Here is a 22641-nt window from a genome sequence, read left to right as displayed (position 1 = left end):
CTGTGTGGCATGTTTTCAGATCCACAATAAATACATATAGGTTCATTTTGAGTTTTTCTTCGTGTCCATATTTATTACAATTTTGACATTGTAATGGCTTTGGAACATATGGTCTCAGTTCTTTGTTTTGGCCCAAAATTTTTATTTTTTGAGGTAGACCTTGACCCTCAAATTTTATTTTTGCAATTCTTCATACTTTATTATTCTGTTTACTTGGTATTACAGTATATACCTCACAATCTTGGACTTTGGGATATCTCATTTTAAGAGAGATTCCAACAGCATATTCTTATCAACCGGCTCACCATTATTTTCAGGAATACAATAGTACCCTGCATGCTGTTAATAGTGTCATGCTTCTTTAATTTTTAAAACATTCACCTTGTCAATTCTTTTTAAGGATAAATAAGTCCTCAGATTGGTTTTTTGTGGTGGCTTCTATTAGGCACATCTTTATTTTTGTCAGAATGACATTTCTGTAGTTGTGTCTTTTTAATAAGAAGTTTTCCAACTTTTTGGGCTGAAATTTGTTGTTCTGTTTACATGGTTAGAAACCTTGACCACCTTCCACTCCCAAAGAGGGAGTTGAAGGTCAAGATTGGGTCAAGACGATATTTACTTTTTTAAGGTTTGCTCTGTACTGGGGCATAGGGTTCCAGTGTAATTACACTAAGATTCTTTTACATTTTTCTAAACAGTTGTTATAGGAGGTTCCAGTGGTCGTCAACTGTGCCGAGTCGCTACCATCAAAAGGGCCCAGGGGTACTCGAATCTTTATTTTTACCTATCTATAAAGATTTGAGAGGGAGAAAAAAAAATTAAAATGAAAACCTTAAAAAGATATCAGCAGCTTTTCATGGTTTATTCTTCCACCAATGGCACGAGAGCCGACTCCCCTATTTTCCATCCTTACCCTAACCCACAGGGGATGGCATAACATGATTAGAGTGGCACAAGTGTCAGCCAAACCCCTTGCTAGGACAAAGTATTACAAGAGTACAATCATCCCCACCCTAATCATGTTATGGGCAAACTGGGTAGAATGCCGAGAGTCATATCCCTAGAACCAGATCCCCCTGGAATCCGTGGTCCAGCCTTAATGAATAGTTCCAACTTTGAGATACCAATCTGATATCTCTCAGGTCCAAACATTATCAGGTATTTGATGGTCCCTACCACAGTTCCCACTATTTAGCTTCGATTATAAACCCAATCTCAGCTATGATATCTTTTCCTATTTATCAGGTCCAATAAATTTTACAAAAAGTGGAAAATTCCACAAAATTAGTCCAAAGAAATACATAATAACAACATTTGAGACTCCTGGGCTCAAAACTGGGAACAAATTCCTGGGGTTCAAGAGCCCCATCACCATGTCAAGGTGGTCCCACATCAAGGGGAAGAGCGCCCTCTCTAGCGCTTCCCTCCTCTAGCTATACCTCTACCTCTGCCTCCCCATGCGCCTCTAGATGGTCGCGGCTGAAAAGGATGGTGGTGAGAAGAGGTCTTAGGAGACGATTGTCGCTCCCTACAAGGACCCATTGAAGTCTGAGGTTTCCTCTGAAAAGGGGGCTGTCTCACTCTACCAATGTTGGAACGAGCAGTACCCAACAATTTACAGACCACTTGCAGAACCAGCCGATTGTTGTCAGCTCTTCACCTATCAACTGCGTCCTGAACCAGATCCTTTGGGAAAAGGGAAGACTCTAATAAGGTTCCATTTTTTAATGCTAGCATGGACTCCGGGCTGAATTATCTAGAGACCCTTGAAAGAGAACAGTCCCTCCTCTTTAGTAGCCAGTTAGCTCATATATTTGCCGATAAGTGGGTCAGAAAAGAAATGGTCTTGCCCCCATACTGAAGACAACGAAAAAAGGGTGCACACTCCTTAGAATCCTTTAAGAAGACTGTCGACAAAATCTTGCCTACCGCTGTACCAACAAGTCTAGTCAAAACATTGCTTGTAAGACTAATATAAGCCAAAGCCTCCATAGATGCTGCCTTCTGGAAGGTAAAAGAAGTGCTGTCCCCCTTAAATTGATATAAAGAAAGATTCAGACCCAAGCTAACGAAGTCTGAATCCAATTGTCTGGGCTGTAGGGCGACTCTCAGGGAGGTATAAAAATGCCTGTGCCTATGAAGAGAAGGTGGCAGTAACTTGAGAGACTGCTCAAAATGTAGAGAACTGTCCTTTCCGCAGACAAAAGCATCCACCTGTTCTAAGGCAAAACAGCAAGATTGGCCAAGGGTAATCCTACAGAGGTCTTTGCTTCTTTCTTGGGGCCTAAGAACTTCTCAAGGCCCAAAGATCGGTCTGAAGGGGAGGTAGCAGTTCCCTCCAAGTCGTACTTCCTAATCACGCGAACAACTTCACTGTACGTCTTGGCCAACTCGTTAGCATCAAGATCAAGCGGAATAGGGTCTTCCAATTTCAAACCTCTAGACCTCCAGTCAGATCTATCCAGCAAATCTCCAACTTGAACTTTATCCTTTGAATGACTGGAGCATATGTATATTCAGGACCTAAAATCCTTGGGGGGCAGTGCAGAAGGATGAGAATCTGAATAATCAAACTCATTCTTAGGACGAAACGAAGACTTCTTTAAATCCCCAAGAAGTTGAAGGAATTGGATACGGACACTGAGAAGGAAAAGGATCCCGAGGAGGAGCAGGTTGATGAAGTTTAAGCGGACGATCTCAAGAGTAACATCTGGGAGAACGTTCCCTACTAAGAGAGCAAGAGAACAACCTCTGCTATACGAGTGCTGCTATGGCTGCTGTTGAGGCTGGGCAGGGGTTTTATAGCGCAGGGAGTTGTCGCGGCCATGTGAACGTGCCAAGACCGATATTGTGGCCATAACCGAGATGATTCCTGTGGAGAAGAGTCACGTCCTTGAGGCTGATGTAGTGAGATTACTGATTCAGATGAAGCACAAGGTGGATGAACAGCCGTACATGCATGAATGTCATGGTTGGGAAAACTAGGCTGAGAAGGAGGCTGAGGCTGCACAAGATCATATTTCTTGACAGGAGCCTATCTTTGTGCCTCATGGTCAATGGTCCAATAGTCATTTCTGGCAGGGCCTGATCTGCTGCCTCCGTAGTCACAGCCGTGATTGAGTGGTCAGCCTGTAGTCACCCTGGATGGAACACGGCCATGCTGAGACAAACTAACACCCCCCGAACTGAAACGGGAGAAGGAGAGAGGGAAACCACACATAGACAGCAAATCTTTTTAGATGGAGAAAGTGCAAAGTCCCTCTTCCTCCGATGTCTTTTTGGGACAACACAAATCGAGGAAGACAATAAGTCTTGCGAATCCAGAGATGGAGATCTGAGGTGCTTCCTTCAAAGGACCAAAGAAATAGAGCGGTCGATCCTTCTGAGGACTGCAACCCTCTCCAGTAAGGCCTGAAGAGTAGAAGCCGTAGACAATGAAGGACATTGTCTGGAGATGGGAAGGAGTGGCCATACTCAGAGCATCATATGAAGAGGGAAACACTGACGCAGACATGTGTTCAGAAGCCACGGCTGAAACACAGGCAGTTATCACAGAGATAGATGCGGAAGTCATCCGTGAAGATGACACAGCAGACGCAATGTTCCCAGAGGTAGAAGAGGCAAGGTGGGGACGACATCAGAGGAGAAATTAGTCCCCTCAAACGCAGTTTTCCGGGGAGGCCTAAGGTCAACCAATACTCACGGAGAGTGGTGCCATCAATGTCTGAATCTGGAAATAAATCACAAACTGAATCTCGTCCTCAACCAAGGGGAGGGGTGGCGTCCTTATGCCTCCCCCCAGGAGAAGGGAGAGAAACGACAATAGGATCTCCTGAACCCTCTTCGGAAACATCCGTCGAGGAAACAGTAGACGAACGTGAAGGGGTAGATTCTTCCAAGGAAGAATTAGCAGGAAGACGGCTCGGGGAAGGAGAAAAGGAACAAGAAGGAATGGCGTCATCCACTGTCGCTGAAGGGTCGAAACCCCTCTCGTGGCTGTGCATTGCCCTTCCTCTTGTACCTCTTCTTTGACTTGTAACATCTCCATTGCTCAGGAAACCAACCACGGCATTCAGAACATGGGCTACTTACATTGCAAACGTGAAGTCTACACCTGCTACAAGTCACATGAGGATCAGTTTCAAAAGAAGCTAGGTAGCAAAAGCAAGGGTTGTTAGCAATACCAAGGAACTTCCTTTGCTTCCTAGCACTAAGCTTAAGTAAATCATGGGTTTGCATGATGATGTAACAAACTTACACAAAAAAGCACCAAATACACCACTAAAACATAGTAAAAAAACCAAAGTAAACAAAATGACATAAAGTGAAAAAAACTGGCTGTGATGAGAGTTGAGCAGCGCACAAAACTTGAGAAGGCGGTTACCTGGCTGTGTCACGGGATTCTTGGGGGCAAGCCAGATGAGGCTCTGCCCATTCGTTGGCCACATTGGGTGACACTACGTATTCCTCCGCCATACCTTGATACTATTACAGTGAACCCCATATTCGCGGGGGATGCGTCCCACACACACCCCCGCGAACAGGTCGAATCTGTGAATGCTTAAAACCCCTCTAAAAACACTTAGAACTGCCCATTTTGATAGCTTAAACCAAGAAAAACCCTGTAAAAATGCTTATACCTGAGTATTTTAATAGTTTTACCACAAAAAGTGCATTTATTCATGAAAATTATATGAAAATACAGTAATTAGTGAATATTTCTCAGTGAAAATACTGCAAATGGGCAAATTTTCCGCGAATAATGGCTAGATATGTTCCACAGAGAAACCCGCAAATGCGTGAGTCAACGAACCATGAGAATGCGAATACGGGGGGTTTACTGTACATAGAATTTTTTCATAACCGGAATTCCAGCTGTGCAGGAGAATTTCCCAATGTAAAGGCTGAAGGTTTGTATTTGTATGGGAACAAGTAAATGTTTTAACAAAATTGTTTTCCTTGGATAAAGCTTATGCGATCCTGCTTTTACTGCCTAGGAAACTGGTCTTTAGAATCAGTTTTAGACAATGTTACCCTACATACTGTATAGTACATCATCTCAACAAAATAAGAGAAATGTATTTTGACTACCCTGATTGAAAGTATGCTACCTTCTGCTTCCGTTCAAAAAGGAGCTTACAAAGATTTATTATGTATATGAAAGGAGGAGCATGGCTAAGATACCACCATCCAATATGCATATACTACATATAAAAAGAAACTTATAACAATAATGGAACTGGTAAGAAAGAAATAGGGATGTAATTCTGGTCACGTATTACAAGATATACAACTGGGAAAGTTGTGAAATATGCAGATAAAGCAAAAAGGGCTGCAAATGTACAGTAAGTACATAGTACACTTAAATGTGATCCATACATGTATATGCATAAATGCATATACAGATTGAAAAACATAGGTAACACTGCATAACTGTGCTAGGTACAATAGTGTACTGCATTACATAACTGTCCAAAAAATAGTGAACCATAGAAAGAGGGGGTTAAAGTAAATGCAAAGTATTTTTTACAAATGTATCGTGTGTTGGAACACAAGTTACAAAGCAATAAGCATTTGCTGTATGTTGAAATTTATTTAATGCAGTACAGTATTGTAACCAATATAGTAATGTAGTGTTACATGTTTTTCATTGTGTGTCTGTGTATACATACACATATGCAATTCATCAAGGTAAGCACTACTGGAATCAGCTTTATTTTTGTTATGCTATACTAGACAGTACTCAACTGTATGTTCAGCATTTGAAGAAATTCATTTGGGATTAGTAATTTAATACTTTAAACTGAAAGATAACTAAATTATACCGCCTAGGATCAGTTATCAATTACTTTATACAGTATATGGAATTTGTCCATAATAAGCTATGCAAGTTGGCTACAGGGTAATGTGTAGGCAATATATAAATCATTAGAACTTATCTGGAATGCAGACTCAACTCCATTAAGTTGAGGTGTCACTATATACTTGTCACCAAACTACACAAAATTTCTTACAATCCAGTCATAATAAAAATCATGAAATATCGCTAAAAACCTAAAGGAAATCCCTACATCAAAAGGTAACAGTATCATGTGAAATGTTTCATACAAGATAAATTAGCATTCCCCAACCAAAATATTATCTACAGCCCCAAAGTAAACTGAATGATTGAAAGTATACCTTATAATCCTCCACCAGCTCTGCCTGGTACTGCTCCACATATGATCTGCCCAAATCGCGATGGAGATAATCCAGCATGGGAGGCAATCCTGGGTCTTTCTCATTGGCTGGCAGACCGTCACCATTTGTTTGAGTATCTGGTAACACCACCTGTTTAAACAAAATATGACATTTTTATAATAAAATACAGGTAATTACTGTACATTCCTTACAGTTTCACTTGCCGTCAGCTTAAAAATTCAGAAATTCATGGTAGAGCTAGTGTCGGTGTAGGTGACTAGTCCCTGCCCACTTTCAGGGTAAGAGGAATAACTTCAGCAGAGAGGTCAGTTGTTTTTGCCCTTCTTTCCATATGAGGGGAGGAGGAAGAGCTTTGATTTGTAATTACTTGGTAAGTACAGTATATATAAAACTTTATTTTATCATAAAAATGTAATTTTTATATGTGTAACTTACCAAGTGATTACACTGCTGAATACCAAATTGACATGGTAGGATATGGATTTTTCTACCCCAAAACATTATGGATGATAAAGAGAGAACAGAAATTATTAGCATTGGTACAATGCTCATCATTCCTTACCTGGTAAGAGAGCTGCTGCAGGTAGATACTGCCTCTGGTCGGCGCTCATCTTAAACATGTACGGTGTAGTGAGTTGGCCAGATGCACCTCTACATCAGTGGGTGCTTCGCAGCAAGGGATAAACCCGGTGACTAACAAAGTATACAAGTAACCAGTTGTCTCTGCCCTGGACAAAATACTGACAAAGCAAATGACCAGAAAAAAAAAAAAAAAAAAAAAAAAACCAACATCATCTACACTTTAAAATACATGTATAACAACACCACCCAGCCGTTAAAACTAAGACTGGTGGGTCTCCAGCTATACAGTATTCCCAGGCTCCCCTATGACTCAACACCTGAGTTCAAGGCGAAGAGAAAAGGAAGGAGGAAAAGCTTCTTACGCTTCCTCCCCCAACACCATGCCAGTCAAGGATAATGGCCCTAAAGTGCTATAATTTTCAAAAGTAGTTTCCACATCATGAAGATAATGGGTCACGAAGATACACTTGCGCCTCCAGTAATTCGCTTGAAGAATTGATAGGGACAGGTTGTGCTTGAAGGCTAAGAACATGGAGACAGCTCTGATCTTGTGAGCTGTAACTCTGACAGACGATAAAGCCTCCTCTCCAATCTGAGATTGGGCTTCGGAGATCAGATCCTTCAAGAAGAAAGACAAGGTGTTTTTGCACAGGGCACAAGACAGATTTCTAACTGAGCACCATAAATTACTCGCAGGCCCTCGAATCTTCTCCATTCTGTGCTAGTACCTCAGTGCTCTTACTGGGCACAGAACTCTCTCCTCCTCATCTTGGCCCAGTATTTCCATCAAGCTTTTAATTGTGAAGAAACAAGGCCAGTGTTTGGTTGGGTCTTCAATTTTAGCTAAAAAGCCCAGGGTGGAAGAACATTGGCATCACCTTAAGAAATCCGACTCTCTTGTCAAGAGTGTGCACCTCACTGACCCTTTCAGCATTGCTAATGCTACATGAAAAAAGTCTTCCTGGTAAGATCTCGTAGCAAAGCAGAATGAAGAGGCTTGAAGCGAGGTCCCGAGAGCCACTTCCAAACTGTCCAAATTCCAAGAGACAGCCTCTTGGCCCCTTGGATCTGGAGGTATCAAAGGATTTTAGGAGGTCGGACAGGTCTTGATTGGCTGAGAGATCCATTCCTCTGAGCTGAAAAGCTGAGGTCAACATAGCGCTGTATCCTCTGATTGTAGAGGAAAGGCCCCTAGATGTCCTCAATTACAGGAGAAAATCAGCAGTGTCTGCTACAGCCGTCTTAGAAGACGAGATGTCATGTCTTCTACACCAGGCTCTGAAGATTGTCCACTTGACTTGATAGACCTTGTCGGAAGAGGGGCATCTACACTTTGCAACTGCTTCTGAAGTTGCTCTTGAAAACCCTTTCTGTCTGAGGAGTTTCCTGACAGTCTAAACGCTGTCAGGGACAGAGTGGACAATCCTTGGTGGAACTGCCTGAAGTGGGGCTGGCTAAGCAGACTTGGTCTCTGTGGTAACAACCTTGGGAAGTCTGTCAGCAGCTTGAATAGATCCGGACACCATTCCTGTTGCAGCCAGAACAGGGCAACTAGAGTCATCATGATGTTCGTGTGGCTGTGGAACTTGAGGACTTTCCATATCATGCAGAATGGTGGGAAGGTGTAGAGATCCTTGTGTGACCAGTCTTGTAGCATGGCATCTGTCGCCCATGCTAGAGGGTCTGGTACTGGCAAACAAAAAACTGGTAGATGATGGTTCTCGGACATCGCAAACAGATCTATTAGAGGTCTCCCACAGTTTCCACAGATCCTCACACACCTGCAGATGAGGAGTCCACCTGTGGGGAGCACCTGATTGTGATGGATCAGCCCACCTGCAAGGACACTGAGCTTGCCCTGGATGAACCATGTCACCAACTTGGTCTGGTTATGGTCTGCCCATAAAAGTAGAGTTCTTGCTGGTTCGCAAAGGGAGAACGAATGCGTTCCTCCTTGCTTCTTTATATAACAAGGCAGTAGTGTTGTCTAAGTGTACAGTCACTACTTGATTGTGGACTACCAATGCTAAATGCTGAAGGCCTAGCCGAATTGCTGTAATCTCCTTGAGGTTGATGTGCCAGCAAATCTGCTCCTGGGACCAAGTTCCTGACACTTTTTGGGTGCCTAAAAGTGGCCCCCCAAACCCAGATCAGATGCGTCTACATAGAAGTCTAGGTTGGGGTTCAATGGAAAAAGGGACCTCCCTTCTGACAGCCTGCCTTCTGACTTCCACCACAGGAGATCTTCCTTTATTTCTTCCGACACTGGAAAGACAAATGTGTATGGGTTGGCCTTCCTGTCCCAGCTGGCCCGCAGATAAAACTGAAGAGTTCTCATATGAAGCCTTCCTAGGGAAACAAATTGCTCCATGGAGGTTAAGTACCTTACCCGATTGGGTCACTGTATCCAATATTAACCCCATTTTACCATCGAAACTATGCACAAGTTTCGACTCAAGGCTGCCATGGGGGTAGGGATTGGAAGCGAGGGAGGTGGGTAAAGGAACAGGTTGAATAGTTGAAGGACCGGGAACAGGTGACACAGTTGGAGCGGGCATAGATAAAGCAGGAATATTATCATCAGCAGAACTATCTATGGTCTTGCTACCTACCGTCTCATTCTCAGCTCTATTGGCCACCTTACATATTCCATCTCTGTCTGATTTCACTAAATAAGACCCCAAAACCTTCCATTTTTTAGAATCCCACTCAGAAAATTCGTCACAGGTTCGATCAATTGAACACCCTTGTCCCCTACATTCTATACACAGAGTGAGAGTCATATTTCTCTTCAAGTCTTGTATTGTAGTCTTTGTTACAACAGCGTAGGCTAGTAGAGCTAGAGTCAGACATACTAACTAACAAGTCAACAATCCTAACTGTAATCTAAGTCAAGTTGAAGAAAATACATCCTAATTTGAGAAATAACGGTCTCACTAAAAGAACCTAATGTAAATACAAAGCCACAGGCTACCAAAACTCCACCAAAAGAAGAATCTCAATGGAAAAGCAACGAAAGCCAAAATTTAAGCTAAATGCTCACAATTGAACATCAGTCTGGAACCAGCAGAAAACAACTGAGCTCTCTGCTGAAGCCATTCCTCGCTTACCACAAAAGTGGGTGGGGACTGGGGACTAGTCACCTACACTGACACTAGCGCTAACACGAACTTCAAATTTTTAAGCTGCCGCCAAGTGAAACTGTAAGCAATGTAATTACCTGGTAAGTTTTACATATATAAAATTAGAACTTCATAAATCATAGTACAATGGTGAACATATCAATTTCATGGTTTTAGCAAAAAATATAAGAAACACGATATTTTTATAATAAAATGAAGTTTTCATAATAAAACTAATATTGTAATACCTACCTGAACACCTGAATTATCCCTTAATCCCACTAGCCTGAACAACCTCAATTACCAATCCCACCATTGGGAATTTTAACATTCAGTGTTACCAACGCTGCAGGTAAAATCTTGTCACTGAGCTACCACAACAAATGGTTGGTAACACTGACACAGGTGTGTGCCAACACGCCCACTTTTTGTCAATTGCTTTATTCAAGGTCAAACAGATGTAGGGAAAGGAGGGTGGGAATCATTCAGGTGTTCAGGTAGGTTTTATAATATTAGTTTTATTATGAAAACTTCATATTGCAATACACTCCCTGAACACCTGAATTAGCCAGATTAACAACATTTAGAGGAGGAGGGATCAATTCTATTGCACGCCCCTTTTACCAACCGCAGAGATGGTAGCTCACAAATCTGTTCTGCATAGGCTATCTATTTCTACACTCACCATAATGATCGATGTTTTCGGTGAAGAGACATACTGGAGAGTACTTTGATCATCAGTCAGGTCAGTCTTGTCTCCGTCCGTTGACCTCCCTTGTGGCTATTCAAAGCCTCTTATGTATGGAGGGAAGTGAAGCAGTGTGCAGAGCCGTCCGGGTAACCTGTCTGGGTTGAGGAAGGGTCAGACGACCGGCCAGCAACGAAGTATCTCAGCGTCGACGAGAAGCCTAACCTACTCGAGCACCCCCTTGGACTCTCGTAGGGAAACCTATCCGAGACTACATAGTTAAAGAAACATACTAACCTAATTCCCTAATTGCCTAACAAGGAATTCTTCTATCTGGTTAACCTACAAACCAACGGACTAAAAGAATATCCCTTTGGTTAAACAAAACGCACCTAGATAATACAGTTAGTCGCACTAATGGATTAAGAGAATATTCCCTCAGTTAAAATTAATGCACCCTATATGATAGAGTTAGCCGCTACAAATGGACTAAGCGAATACCCCTCCGACGAGGCGAATTGAACATCTAAGTAAAAGGAAGTATATACTGAGACAGATTTCCAAGCAGCCGCTTCCAGAATAGAAGATACTGAATAATTCCTTAGAAAGGAAGATGAAGTGGCAATACTGTACTTCGAATGCTGTGTGCTCGGGGTTAGACAGGGCTTGAAGACGATGGAGAAGAAGAAGAAGAAGAGAAACAACCCGGAGAGGCCTGGGAAAATTACCTCTCTCTGAAAGTAACTGATCGCATTCTTTGACAGTGAACGGGAAGGATTCCGCTGAGAGATGAAAAGTGTAAGCAGATGAGGACGGAGTTTTTCCACCTTTGACAAACTTTCAATGCTTGCACAGGGCATAAATACATTGCCGCTGGGTAGCCAGCAACAAACTCTTGCAGAGAGAGAGAACTCTGAACGAATGAAGAAGAGGGTTAACTTCCGACTCCGTCTTTGCCACAACTTCCGGTAGAAAAGACATATGCATACTGTATCATTTCCTGCATAAGAGACCAACCTAGATATCACCTGAAGCTCACCTACCCTTTTCGCTGCAGCTAAGGCCATAAGAAAAAGCACCTTCTTAGTCAGCTGTCTTAAAGTTAGAGCTTCAATAGGTTCAAAAGCAGGGGAATGCAGAAAATGAAGTACTTCCGACAAATCCCATGGAGGGGCCCAATTCGGCAAAATAAGACGTTTAATCTTAAAAGAACGCAATAAATCATGGATGATTTTGCTAGCAGAAATCTCTGGGAGATGGAAGCTAAATGTACTGCTAAGCATTGAGAGGTAGCCAGTAACAGCTGAATACTAAAAGTCCCTTGGCTTTTCTAAGGAATAACAGAAACTCAGCTATCTTAGCAATAGAAGGTCTAGAGATGGAGTGACCTTCCTTATGGCACCAACTTCTATACATTGCCCATCTGACTTGGTAAAGTTTGTGGGTTGACTTTCTCAAGCTGAAAGAAAGCTGTCTAGCCACAGCTTGAGAGAGTCTGGTTTGTCTAGCTGCTCACTCGATAGTCACCACGCAACTAGGTTCAGCGCACGAGGGTTTGGGTGATAATGATGGAAATGCGGTTGTCTGAGAAGATCTTTCCGCATGGGTAAGAACATTGGAACTTCCGTGAGGTGCTCTAGGAGTTCTGGAAATAAGGACATTGGGGCCAGCAAGGAGCTATGAGGGTCATATCCGTCTGACACTTTCTTGCAATTTCCTGATTACTTGATGAACGAGCCTGAATGGACGAAAGGCATATACCTGCATTCAATTCCAATTTTGTAGCATCGCATCGGTGCCTATCGACATGGAGTCCGCCACTGGTGAAAAAATCACTGGAAGATGATGGTTCAATCTTGTCGAGAATAAATCTACTGTTGCTGGCCATTTCCGCAGAACCTGACCTACTACGTCCTGAGCCAAAGTCCACTCTCCCCCCAATACCTGATGAGAGCGACTTAACGAATCAGCCAGCACATTGAGACTTCCCGATATGAATTGTGGATGAAGAGAAACCTTCTTTTCTTCGCACCATCTCAGGACTCCCTGAGCTAGGATATTGAGATCTATCTCGGGAAATAACTCGGAAGGTTGACAGGGGAGGAAGACAGAGGAGGACGGGAATGGAAAGGAATTCAATAGCCCATCCTCAGGACCTCTATAACTCAATCCTCTGGCCCCTAATCCTTCCAAACTTGCCAAAACGGAGCGAGACAACCTCCCACCAGAACGGACAACGGACATATCTCCTACTTAGTAAAATCCCACGACGACGAGGGATCTCCTACTTGGTAAAATCCCGCAATGACGAGGGTCTAGAAGCAGACACCGATGCCGCCTTGTTTGCAAAACACACCCTCTTGGGTGCTCTAGGAGACTTTGAAGATGTTCTCTTGGAAGGAGAAGACTTGCAAACGCCTCTAGGGGAACGAGAACCCTGGGCTGCTACCCTTATCATAGCCTGCTGTGATTCAATGGCTGAATTGGTGGTGACAAAATTTAGCATACTAGCCACATCCTCCTCCCTGAACAAGGAATTGGCTAAAGCTAAAGGAACTCTGAGGAGAACCCTCTTAAGAACGTCCGGATAATGTGGGTGATGATGACTAAGATAGAAATCCCGCCTTTTCTTACTCACAAAAGTTGTTGACAAAGCCAAGGCATTAGCCTGATGATCCAAACCCATTGATACGGAAGTTATTAAACTGTCGAACAGTCCCATATCTGAAGGGATATATCCGTCATTCTTTAAGAAACCCATTAACCCTGACAACTTCCACAGAGAGTGCGAAAGAGCCTCAGTCTGATTACGTAACACGTCTTCTAGAGCTGCCGCTTCCCTAAAGGAAATCCCTACAAGGCGAGACGATGCTGGAGACCTCGATAGGATTGCCTCAACAGATTCACTGAGTGGCAACCTGACACCTACTGAAGGATTACCACGAACTGAATAGATTGCCTTACGAGGAGAAAGAAAAGAAATGTCCTGCCTATTAGAAGTCACCACCCATACCAGACAACCATCTGCCTCCTCCAAGGACTGCTTAACCCGATCAAACCCAACCAGTCCACATGAAAAGGGAACAGAAGTTGGCTAGTGGCATAAAACGATTTGAATAAAGACTAATTTGATGCATGCGGTTGGTCCTGGAGCTCTTGCTTGAGGGTACAAGAAGTGACGTACTTAAGCATACGTCTGTAGTCCTTACCACTGGAAAGAAGACATTCCGAATCCTTCGGAAGTTCCTGAACCTCCGGATGAAAATCCTGTTCAGCCATGTCCGAATGGTCGAAGACAGACGAAGGAGGAGGAGCTGAATGGCAGCCAGACGATGACTTGGGATCTACAATCAGACCGCCAAAGTCAGAATGCTGCATACCTACACCTAAACTGGTACCTGAAGCTGGATCCAAATCGTTGATGCCACAGGGAGGAAGAGAGGAAGGAGCCGAGAGACCCGGAACAGTTTCCACACTGCTACCAAAGGGGAGCCGAGTGAGAGAAGCTGAACCCGAGTTACTAAACCCTGCGGGAGGATGTGTAAATGAAAACGCTTGCCGAGGGACGGAAGAAGATGAAGAGGAGAGAATGAAAACCTCGGACCAATCAGAGAAGGTACCGCAAACCCAGTCAGAGGCCACAGATCGCAAACCCGAACTAGAAGCGACCAGCAAACTCTGGGAAATACCCGGAATACCTGATGCTTGAAGCTGCAGCAAGGGGTTGCGCATACCCGAAGGGACTGAACCTGAAGCACCTGAGGCCAAATTTTGCTGAAGCTGAGTTCTCACCTGACGGGAAGATCCTCCTACCAAAGAAGGCTGGACTGCGGGAGGGAAGGCAGAAGACAGAGGAATGGTGTACGAAGAAATAGTTACCTGACAAGAGGGGATGTCGGGGTTCGTAGAAAGAGGGAAAGCAGACGTGGAAGCCGCAGGAAGGGCAGAAGAAGAAGAAGTCGAAGATGAGACTGAAAGGGGAGCAACAGACAACGTAGGCAAGGAAGGTGAAGCTACAGATAATCCACAGGAAAAGCAGAATCTTTAGAACGAAGGGACAGAAGGTAGACCGAATCCGCCCCTCCCTGATAATCCTGAAGCATGTCTGACATAAACTCCGGACACTCCTGAGTCACATATTCTCTGTTAGAAAACCCATTCAACAAACAACCTTTCACCAAAAGTCTATAACCTTTAGACAGACTTAACAAATCTGCATTGTATTCTGCAACATCCACAGACCAATCACGCGAACCACTCTTAGAAGCCGAAAGAGGCACACCAGAATCTGCTTTACTAAATGGAGGCAACCTTGTGCCAGATCGAAACAGAAGCAATGAAGGCGAAAATTTTGCTGAAGCACATTTTCCACTAGAAACCAAAACCCCAACAGGAGAATGACTCTGGACACCTGATGCCTTCTCCTCACTACCTAATCCTGACCTATCCGTCTAAGTCATACCTTGCTCCTGATCCTGACTACTGTTTTCAACATCAACAACACTACAAGGGGGTTGGGGGGAAGATCCTTCCCTGTCTGCTACGTGTTGAGGGGGCTGGCAGAACCTACCCACTTGGAGGCTTGTGGTTCTCTATTACCCTCAGCACCCATTAGGGCTGGTTCTGGAACATACAGGGGAGTTGAAAAAGAAGAAAGATTAGACATCCTAACACTACTATTATCCTTATTTGAAAATTGTTGAAAAAGACTAGCTACTAAATTTGTCATACTATTCGTAATCCTATCTTCTAACTGTTTAACTATCTCTGAGCTCCCTGAATCTGAAAATGAAGCCTGATGTCCTTGAGGCAATGAAGAATCCGACCGCCGTTTGCCGCACCTGCTAGCCAATGACTTGCGATGGCAAATGTAATCTTCCATCTGTTCTAACATCCAGTTTGAGCATTCATCGCAGCGCGTTTGTACATACATTGAATCTTTCTACATGCCTGACAAAAGGAGTGTCTATCATGTCTCAAAGTACTCATCCGTATCTTGCAAGACAAGCAGGAATGATGGGCGCTAGCATCCATGGTCGAAGGCACGGTGGTGGCAGGAGAAGAGGAAGACTTGTCCATAATGATCAATCGAGTTTTAAGAACCGGTGAACCCAAATCCAGAGATGTTCCACAACAAAATATCCAGAAAGGCTGAACAATCCAAGCAGAAGTTCGTAAATCCAGGGGAAGAGTCAGTAAATCCAAGCAGAAGATCCTAATCTGGGAGAAAGGTCAGTAAATCTAGTCCAGAAATCTCAAATACCAAAGAGGAGTCGAGCAATAGGATTAATTATCTCCATGCTGAAGGGAACAACCGTTCAGCAGCGCGAACAAAAAGCAACTGACGAAAAGTGGCCGTGTCGGTACACACCTGTGTCAGTGTTACCAACTGTTTGTTGTGGTAGCGCAGTGACAAGATTTTACCTGCAGCGTCGGCAACGCTGGCCGTTAAAATTCCCAATGGGGGGATTGGTAATCGAGGTTGTTCGGGCTAGTGGGATTAAGGGCTAATTCAGATGTTCAAGGAGTGTATTGCAATATAAAGTTTTATATATATAGTACTGTACTTACCAAGTAATTACATAGCTATTTTTTCATTTATTCACAGCAGCTTAAATTCATATTTCCTGTTAGCAACATTAATGTTCTGTGTGGGTGACTAGTCTCGCCCCTAACAAGATAGTTAGGAACGACTAAGCAGAGAAACCTCAGTCTGTTTATGCTTATGTCCATCAGAGGGGAGGGAGGGAGGGATCTGATCATGTAATTACTTGGTAAGTACATATAAAACTTTATTTTATTAAAAAAATATCATTTTTATATAAGTAACTTACCAAGTAATTACATAACTGAATCCCACACTGAAGAAGGTGGAATACATGGACATAATTCTACTATATACAGGCAGTCCCCGGTTAACGGCGGGCTCGGTTAACAGCAATCCGGTTTTATGGGGCTTGTCTAGCAACGAAAATCTGCAATTTTCGGCACCGAAAATCACCGATTTCCGCTTATCGGCACTGACACATACCTAACAGAGGCGCCAATAACCGAAAACTGGCGCTTTTCGGCGCGATAACCCCCGAAAATCGCCGAAAAAGCACCGAAATTGCCAATTTTCAGGTATCATCACACCCTCAGAAATGGAACCCTGCCGATAACTGGGGGCTGCCTGTGACATTAAGTCAAGTAATGATTAGAAATAGAAAAGTTGCTAGCATTGAAAACAATGCTTGCCTTTCCTTGTTAGTTAAGAGAGCCTGCAGTATAAACTGCTTCTGGTTGGTGCTCAACTTAACTGTAGTGGCTCGGTGGTAAAGCTGGGGGTCGCTTCTACTAAAGAGGGAGCTTTGTAGCAGAGGAGTACTCCAATCGCTAACAAAGGATCATTGGAAGTTATGCAGTCAAGGAATTATCCGATGGCTAGCAGAACTTTTAAAGGTGCCCGTGCCTTGGGCACAGTACCATAATAAAAACAACCAGATTATGTGTTCACCTACATTGAAGAAAGACCTAAACCCATCCACTAAGAGTGCTGGGTGCTCTGGGTACACTGTATCCCCCCCAGCTCCCCAAAATTCGACACTTCACTACAAGGTGAAGAGGCAGTAGGAGAAAATCCTATGCTTCCTTCTATACCATGCCAGTAGCTAAGAATCACAAGGTACTGCCAAAATTTTTAAACACTGTTTAAACTCCCTCAAAATGAGAAATGAGGAACGATCATACTACCAGCAGGCTGACTGTCGGATGGACGTAAGGGATATATAGTGTTTGAAAGGTAGAGGCTGTTCTGACATCTTTAGCTTTCACTAGGAGGAGGAAAATGCTTCTCATAAAACTGAGCATGTCTCAGAACATAAAGTGCATTAGGATAAAAGGCAAGATCTTCTAATCAGAGAATGAGACAAGCTCTTGACCTAACTCCCTGGGTTATGGATGGCCTGGGACTACCAGCTTTTTAGGAATTACCATACCATCCAGCTGGGCAGAGCTCTCTAAATTCTTCCTCAGAGCCAGTGAGCACTTCTGGTTCTCAGAGAATGAGCTGATGCCAGGTGCAGTTGCCGCCAGGAGGTCTAGTCAGAGGAAGAAAGTAGTTCTTTCCATTACACCATAGGTTCTGCATGGCCTTCGAACCTGAACATTCAAACTGGATAGAAAACTTTAGTCCTCCTCAGAGCTAGTGAGCGCTACTGGGTGCTCAGAACGAAAGTTGACGTCATAGCCAAAGCTGGTGCCAGGCCATTGTTAGTGCCAGGAGAGCAGGGCACCAAACAAGCTATGAGCTTGGGTGTTGTCTGGCACTCCTGGAAGACATGGATGTCCATAAAATTCCTAAGGGAAAAAGAAAAATAGATCCAGGTCTATATGCCAATGAACTAGGTATCCATTACACGTGTTATGCATAATTCGATATCCCTTAACGGGGTAAGTGTAAAAGGAACAACGTCTCGCAGTGGAGACATATGGCCTGAGGTACTAGCTTCGGAAAATCGATCCCCAAGTATGGAAGACGATGAGAGAAGATTGACTTCCATGTCTTGCAATGGTCTCGGCAATACTCAAAAAGATCTTCAATGATAATCCTCCAGGCAGGCTGAAGTCTGTTCGGGAAAGATCCGACTACCTTGGAAGATCTCTTGAAGTGAGGTTGTCTGAGAACACCCAGTGGGGAAGGATCCTGTAGAGTACGCCAACAACTGAGCACGTTCAGGGACCATGATACAAGCCAGAATAGGGCAAAGCGGACAACACAACTTGGAGTTAGCAAGAAGATTGTGTCGCTCCTTCTTGACTGTGATGAGGGGTGTGAAGAGAAGTAGTCCGACGGATCTGTTGCATGGGGACTGCTGCACATACTATAGGGATGGTATGGACCACAAAAGGAGGAAAATGAGGATTCCTTGAAGGGGCAAACAGGTCCAAGACATGTCTGTCTCATAGATTCCACAAACCCCAGCAGCTGGCAGATCGATGGTCCCTTGTTGATGTCTCCGTACATCTGATAGGGTTTAGCTCTATGAACTGATCAAGTGACTAGGAGACCTGATTTATCTGTCCACGGAAACAGGTCTCTTCCTATAGAAGTGGGGAGATGTGGGGTAGAGCCTTGCTTATATAAAACATTAGAACTGTGGTCTAGTCTGAATGGTTACCACAGTCTAGGAGTGCAATAAGGTCAAAAAAGATTGAAGAAACTTCCAGCTCTACAAGAAAGAAGTGAAGGATCCGTCTTTCCAGGGGACACACCCCAGAAAACACCCTGGTTCCTTAAGAAGGCTCCCCAACCCATAAACGAAATGTTGAAAAGAAATCCGGGACTAAGTTCACAGATGAAGGAACTTCCTTTCCAAAAGACTAAGTTCAGATGACTATAAGAACAAGGACTCCAGAGAAAACTTGTGCTGTCAAGAGGCCAACATCTGGCAAGGACAAGGAAGGGTGCTTCATGCATCTCCAAAATCCATTCAATACCCATGAAGATTGAAGGAAGAGGCTATCTGGTTCATCCTCTATCCGTTGTGGACATGTCTCACATTGGTGATCATGCAGACTCGCAGCCAAAAAAGCAAACTAGCAGAAGGACAAGCAGAACCACAGGCAACCGTGCGAACTAGCTGCCAACTCTGCAGGCCTTATGACAGCCAAGAGAAAACTTCAAAATCCTTGCAGATTCAACAAAAAACTGAACCTGATAACGCTTAGCATGGACTCAACGATAACCTTGTACAGAACAAAGACTTGCAGAACTGTATGCAGAGAAAAATTCCATACCCGTAAGAACCTGGGCCCTGTGAGCTTACGCCAGGCGAATGGAGGTGGCCACCAAGTACTAGAGATATAATGATGAGCGCTCTAGAGCAGGTGTTGGGCACTTAATGAATGTGCCAGGCACTAGGAAATGGCACCATGAGCTCGGGAAAGGGTCCAGGAAAACAGGAATTGGCGCCTTACAGGAAAGGCAGTTCAACCAAGAACGAAACTGCAAGAAGACCACGAGAAGAAGATAGCTTTAACCACTGACAGGAAGCAAAGAACAGCAACTGCCAACATGTAGATCTTCAGCAGAGTGAAGAGCCAAGAAGCTTACAGTGTTCAGTCAAAGCCAGAAACCTTGGAACTTAAGTAAAATCTGAGGACGCATTTAGGTCTGTCCAATCTGGCCAATGCCTTGTGGGCACCAGAGCTAGAGTAGGCTCACTCCTAATGTTTTGGGCACGAAGGGGAAAGATGGTAAAACTCTTGGGCCATCTGAAAACAAGAGATTCTTTCCAGACGGAAAAACTCGAAAATCTGAGATGCTGAAATTCAAGAGGATGACTCTGGCCAGTGCACCTGATGTCAGTCCAGAAAATTAGGACTTCCAAAAATCCTGACGGGAGTCTAAATCCGACAAGGAACTAGAGTGGGGGAAGACCAAAGACACTTGTCTTGCTCCTTTTAAACAAAAGCCAATTTTCCAGCCTTGACAGATGCTTGGATAACTATAAAATACAGTAAACCCCACGTATTCGCAAATAGCTAAATGACTTGCAGAAATAGGCTAAGTTTTATCTTGAAAACACTGTTCATTCTTACAACGAAGTTAAACATAATACAGCCTGGACTGGAAATTACAATGAAAAAAAACTTGCAGCAAAGAATACACCAGTACAAGAAGTCAAATCCTTCTCTGGCAACTGGAAGTAGAGCAATAATGGATCATTCATGGAACAGATTTACAATATCATGTCACAGAGTAAATTATGAATAAGAGCAGGCACTCCAGCAAACACATACCTTCACCAATGACAAACATGAGAAAGGTCACAAAGACAATGAGCATGACCGACCAGGATCTCTCCTGATCAGCTAAGCATTACTCCAGCAACAGGACTCCTTTGAGCAGATTTTGTTAGTTGAGTCACCATCAAAGATTGTAATGAAAAGCATCCAGGGTTGCAAGATCAAGTTCTAGGTGTGATGAGGCCACCTCCAGCACAAAAGGAACTGCAGGTGGCTCCAATACATATAGCTGGAGAGAATGAAGGTGGAAGTGACTGCTAGGAACTAGCTTCTCCAACAATACAAGACCTACCAGCATCTGCTAAAACTTGGCAGTAGGTAGAAGGTGATGAACAAACTCCAAGATGGTCTTGTGAAAATAATGAACCATGTTCCCCATAGGATATAGCAGCTCTGTGGAAGTACACTGCCTGCTGCCCAGCTTCATGATCCAAGTAACCTTCATCATACCCTTCAGCAAGAAAACATATCAAGGGAAGAGCAGTAGCCCCAAACTGCACAGTCTGAGAGGAGCCTATCATGGACGAAATGAAAATGAAGTACATAATCTGCAGAGTGGCAGCTCCTAACTCACAAATACCCATCCTACAACCACTGAAGACTACCCACTTATTCAAGCCGATGATGTTGAGAAGTCCCTCACTGTCCTGCACAACTTCTCTTGTTCTTCTATAAGACAAGCCTGTTGCTTTTGCAGGAGCTGCTGAGCAGTCTTCATGGACTAGTGGCACCTATGCAAGCAGGGATGACAGAGGTTGGGCAATAGGAAATCTTTAGCAACCTGACCAAGAAAGCCACCAGATCAGGATATCCCTCAGCCTAGGGCCAACAAAAAGTTACAAGGTCATCATAACTCCAAGACTAATCAGACTCCTGCTAATCATTCTGAGAATGAGAGTGAAGTGGGAGGGCACAGATGTCCATGTTGTCCCAGGGTACATCCTTCAATACTGCCCAACAGTCTGGAGCTGGAGAGCAGAAAATCCAATACTTCCTGTTTAACCATACATTAAACAGGTTGATTACAATGCGCCCCCCCAACAACACAACCAAGCAACACTGCATATTTTTAGACACGGATGTAGGTCCTCCAAATCCTTTGACAAATCTGAGAACAAGTAATATCCATGACTAGTGCTGCTTTCGAAACCAGAGGAGGAGTTACTCAAGAGGTACGAGTTTCTCCCATGACAATAAGTGATTGAAAGTAACCTGCAATCCTGATCCAGTATTTTCTGTGACAAGAACTAACTTAATACCTTCTTGATGCAATTTCTCATCAATGAGCATGCCCAAAAATTTAAATGTGTGAAAAATTGCAAGGATCAATCTAGGTACTGCAGTAACTGCACCTCTGAGGAAGCCAGGACCAACCCATCTTTGGGATACCTTAACAGGGATGTCTGAATGGAGTAGTTCCAAAACCAACACAACAGGAAGTTTTCAACAACAGCGTGTGCCTAGTTCTGAGCTATAAGAAAGGTTCCTTCAAGATGAAACAGATGTACTTTCTAGATGCCTGCTGGTTGGGTATTTGGATATATGCACCCTTCAGGTCAACAGAATTCAAGTAGTTTCCCCCTCTCTAACAGAAGTTGCTAATACTGGCATTTCCATTACTGAACTAGACAAAGCCCAGCCTCATTCAACAGAGATATCAATGACCTGTCTCTGCTCTCCAGTCACCTTCACTCAGAAAACTCAACTATAAAAGCCAGGAAAGAAACTGTAAAAGCTAGAAAAGAAGCTGCCTGCTAGGGGTCATTTTTCCTGCATTGCCCTCACCTTTGCTGATAGTCCAATAGTCAAAGAGGACTACGATAGGCTGAAAACTGGATCAGTAAGTGCAACAGTCAAGCACAGTCAACGCTGGGCAGTCTGTAGCTTCTCCAAAAGACTGTGGTTACCCAAGACTTTGCACTATGTCACTACCACAATGCCCAGCAGCATGATAGGAGGGCACCAATCTAATTGTGGTAACAATTGAGGGAGAACTCCTACTATAAGTTTATAGAGGGATGAAGAAATTTGTTTTTATTTAGCATTTCCCGAGAGAGAGAGAGAGAGAGAGAGAGAGAGAGAGAGAGAGAGAGAGAGAGAGAGTAATTGTCGTTGTGAGTGGTTCGTTGGAGTTGGTTTTACGGCTGTCTCTCTGTCTGTCGGTCTGTCGGGAGTTTTTCGTTTTTGGGGAAGTCTTGGGCAGTTGAGGTCCAACCTTGAAAGTGAACGGGGAGTTCGTCTGTTTTTTTGGGACCACAT

At 43.7% G+C, this 22641-nt stretch overlaps 1 protein-coding gene across 10 annotated transcripts in view; it reads right to left on the bottom strand.

Annotated features, from left to right (window-relative positions):
- The window catches only part of spn-E (spindle E), a 437239-nt gene that overhangs the window by 377906 nt on the left and 36692 nt on the right, over window positions 1-22641 (bottom strand). For all 10 annotated transcript variants that reach the window (XM_067091862.1, XM_067091856.1, XM_067091855.1 and 7 more), the window contains one exon: window positions 6181-6330. In XM_067091862.1, coding sequence (XP_066947963.1) covers window positions 6181-6330 — 150 coding nt within the window. The remainder of the gene's footprint in view (window positions 1-6180; window positions 6331-22641) is intronic.

Source organism: Macrobrachium rosenbergii, chromosome 48 (assembly GCF_040412425.1).
Source record: "Macrobrachium rosenbergii isolate ZJJX-2024 chromosome 48, ASM4041242v1, whole genome shotgun sequence".
NCBI classification, from domain to species: domain Eukaryota; kingdom Metazoa; phylum Arthropoda; class Malacostraca; order Decapoda; family Palaemonidae; genus Macrobrachium; species Macrobrachium rosenbergii.
The sequence above is the reverse complement of the archived record's forward strand: the minus strand, read 5'-3'. Positions and strand labels throughout refer to the sequence as shown.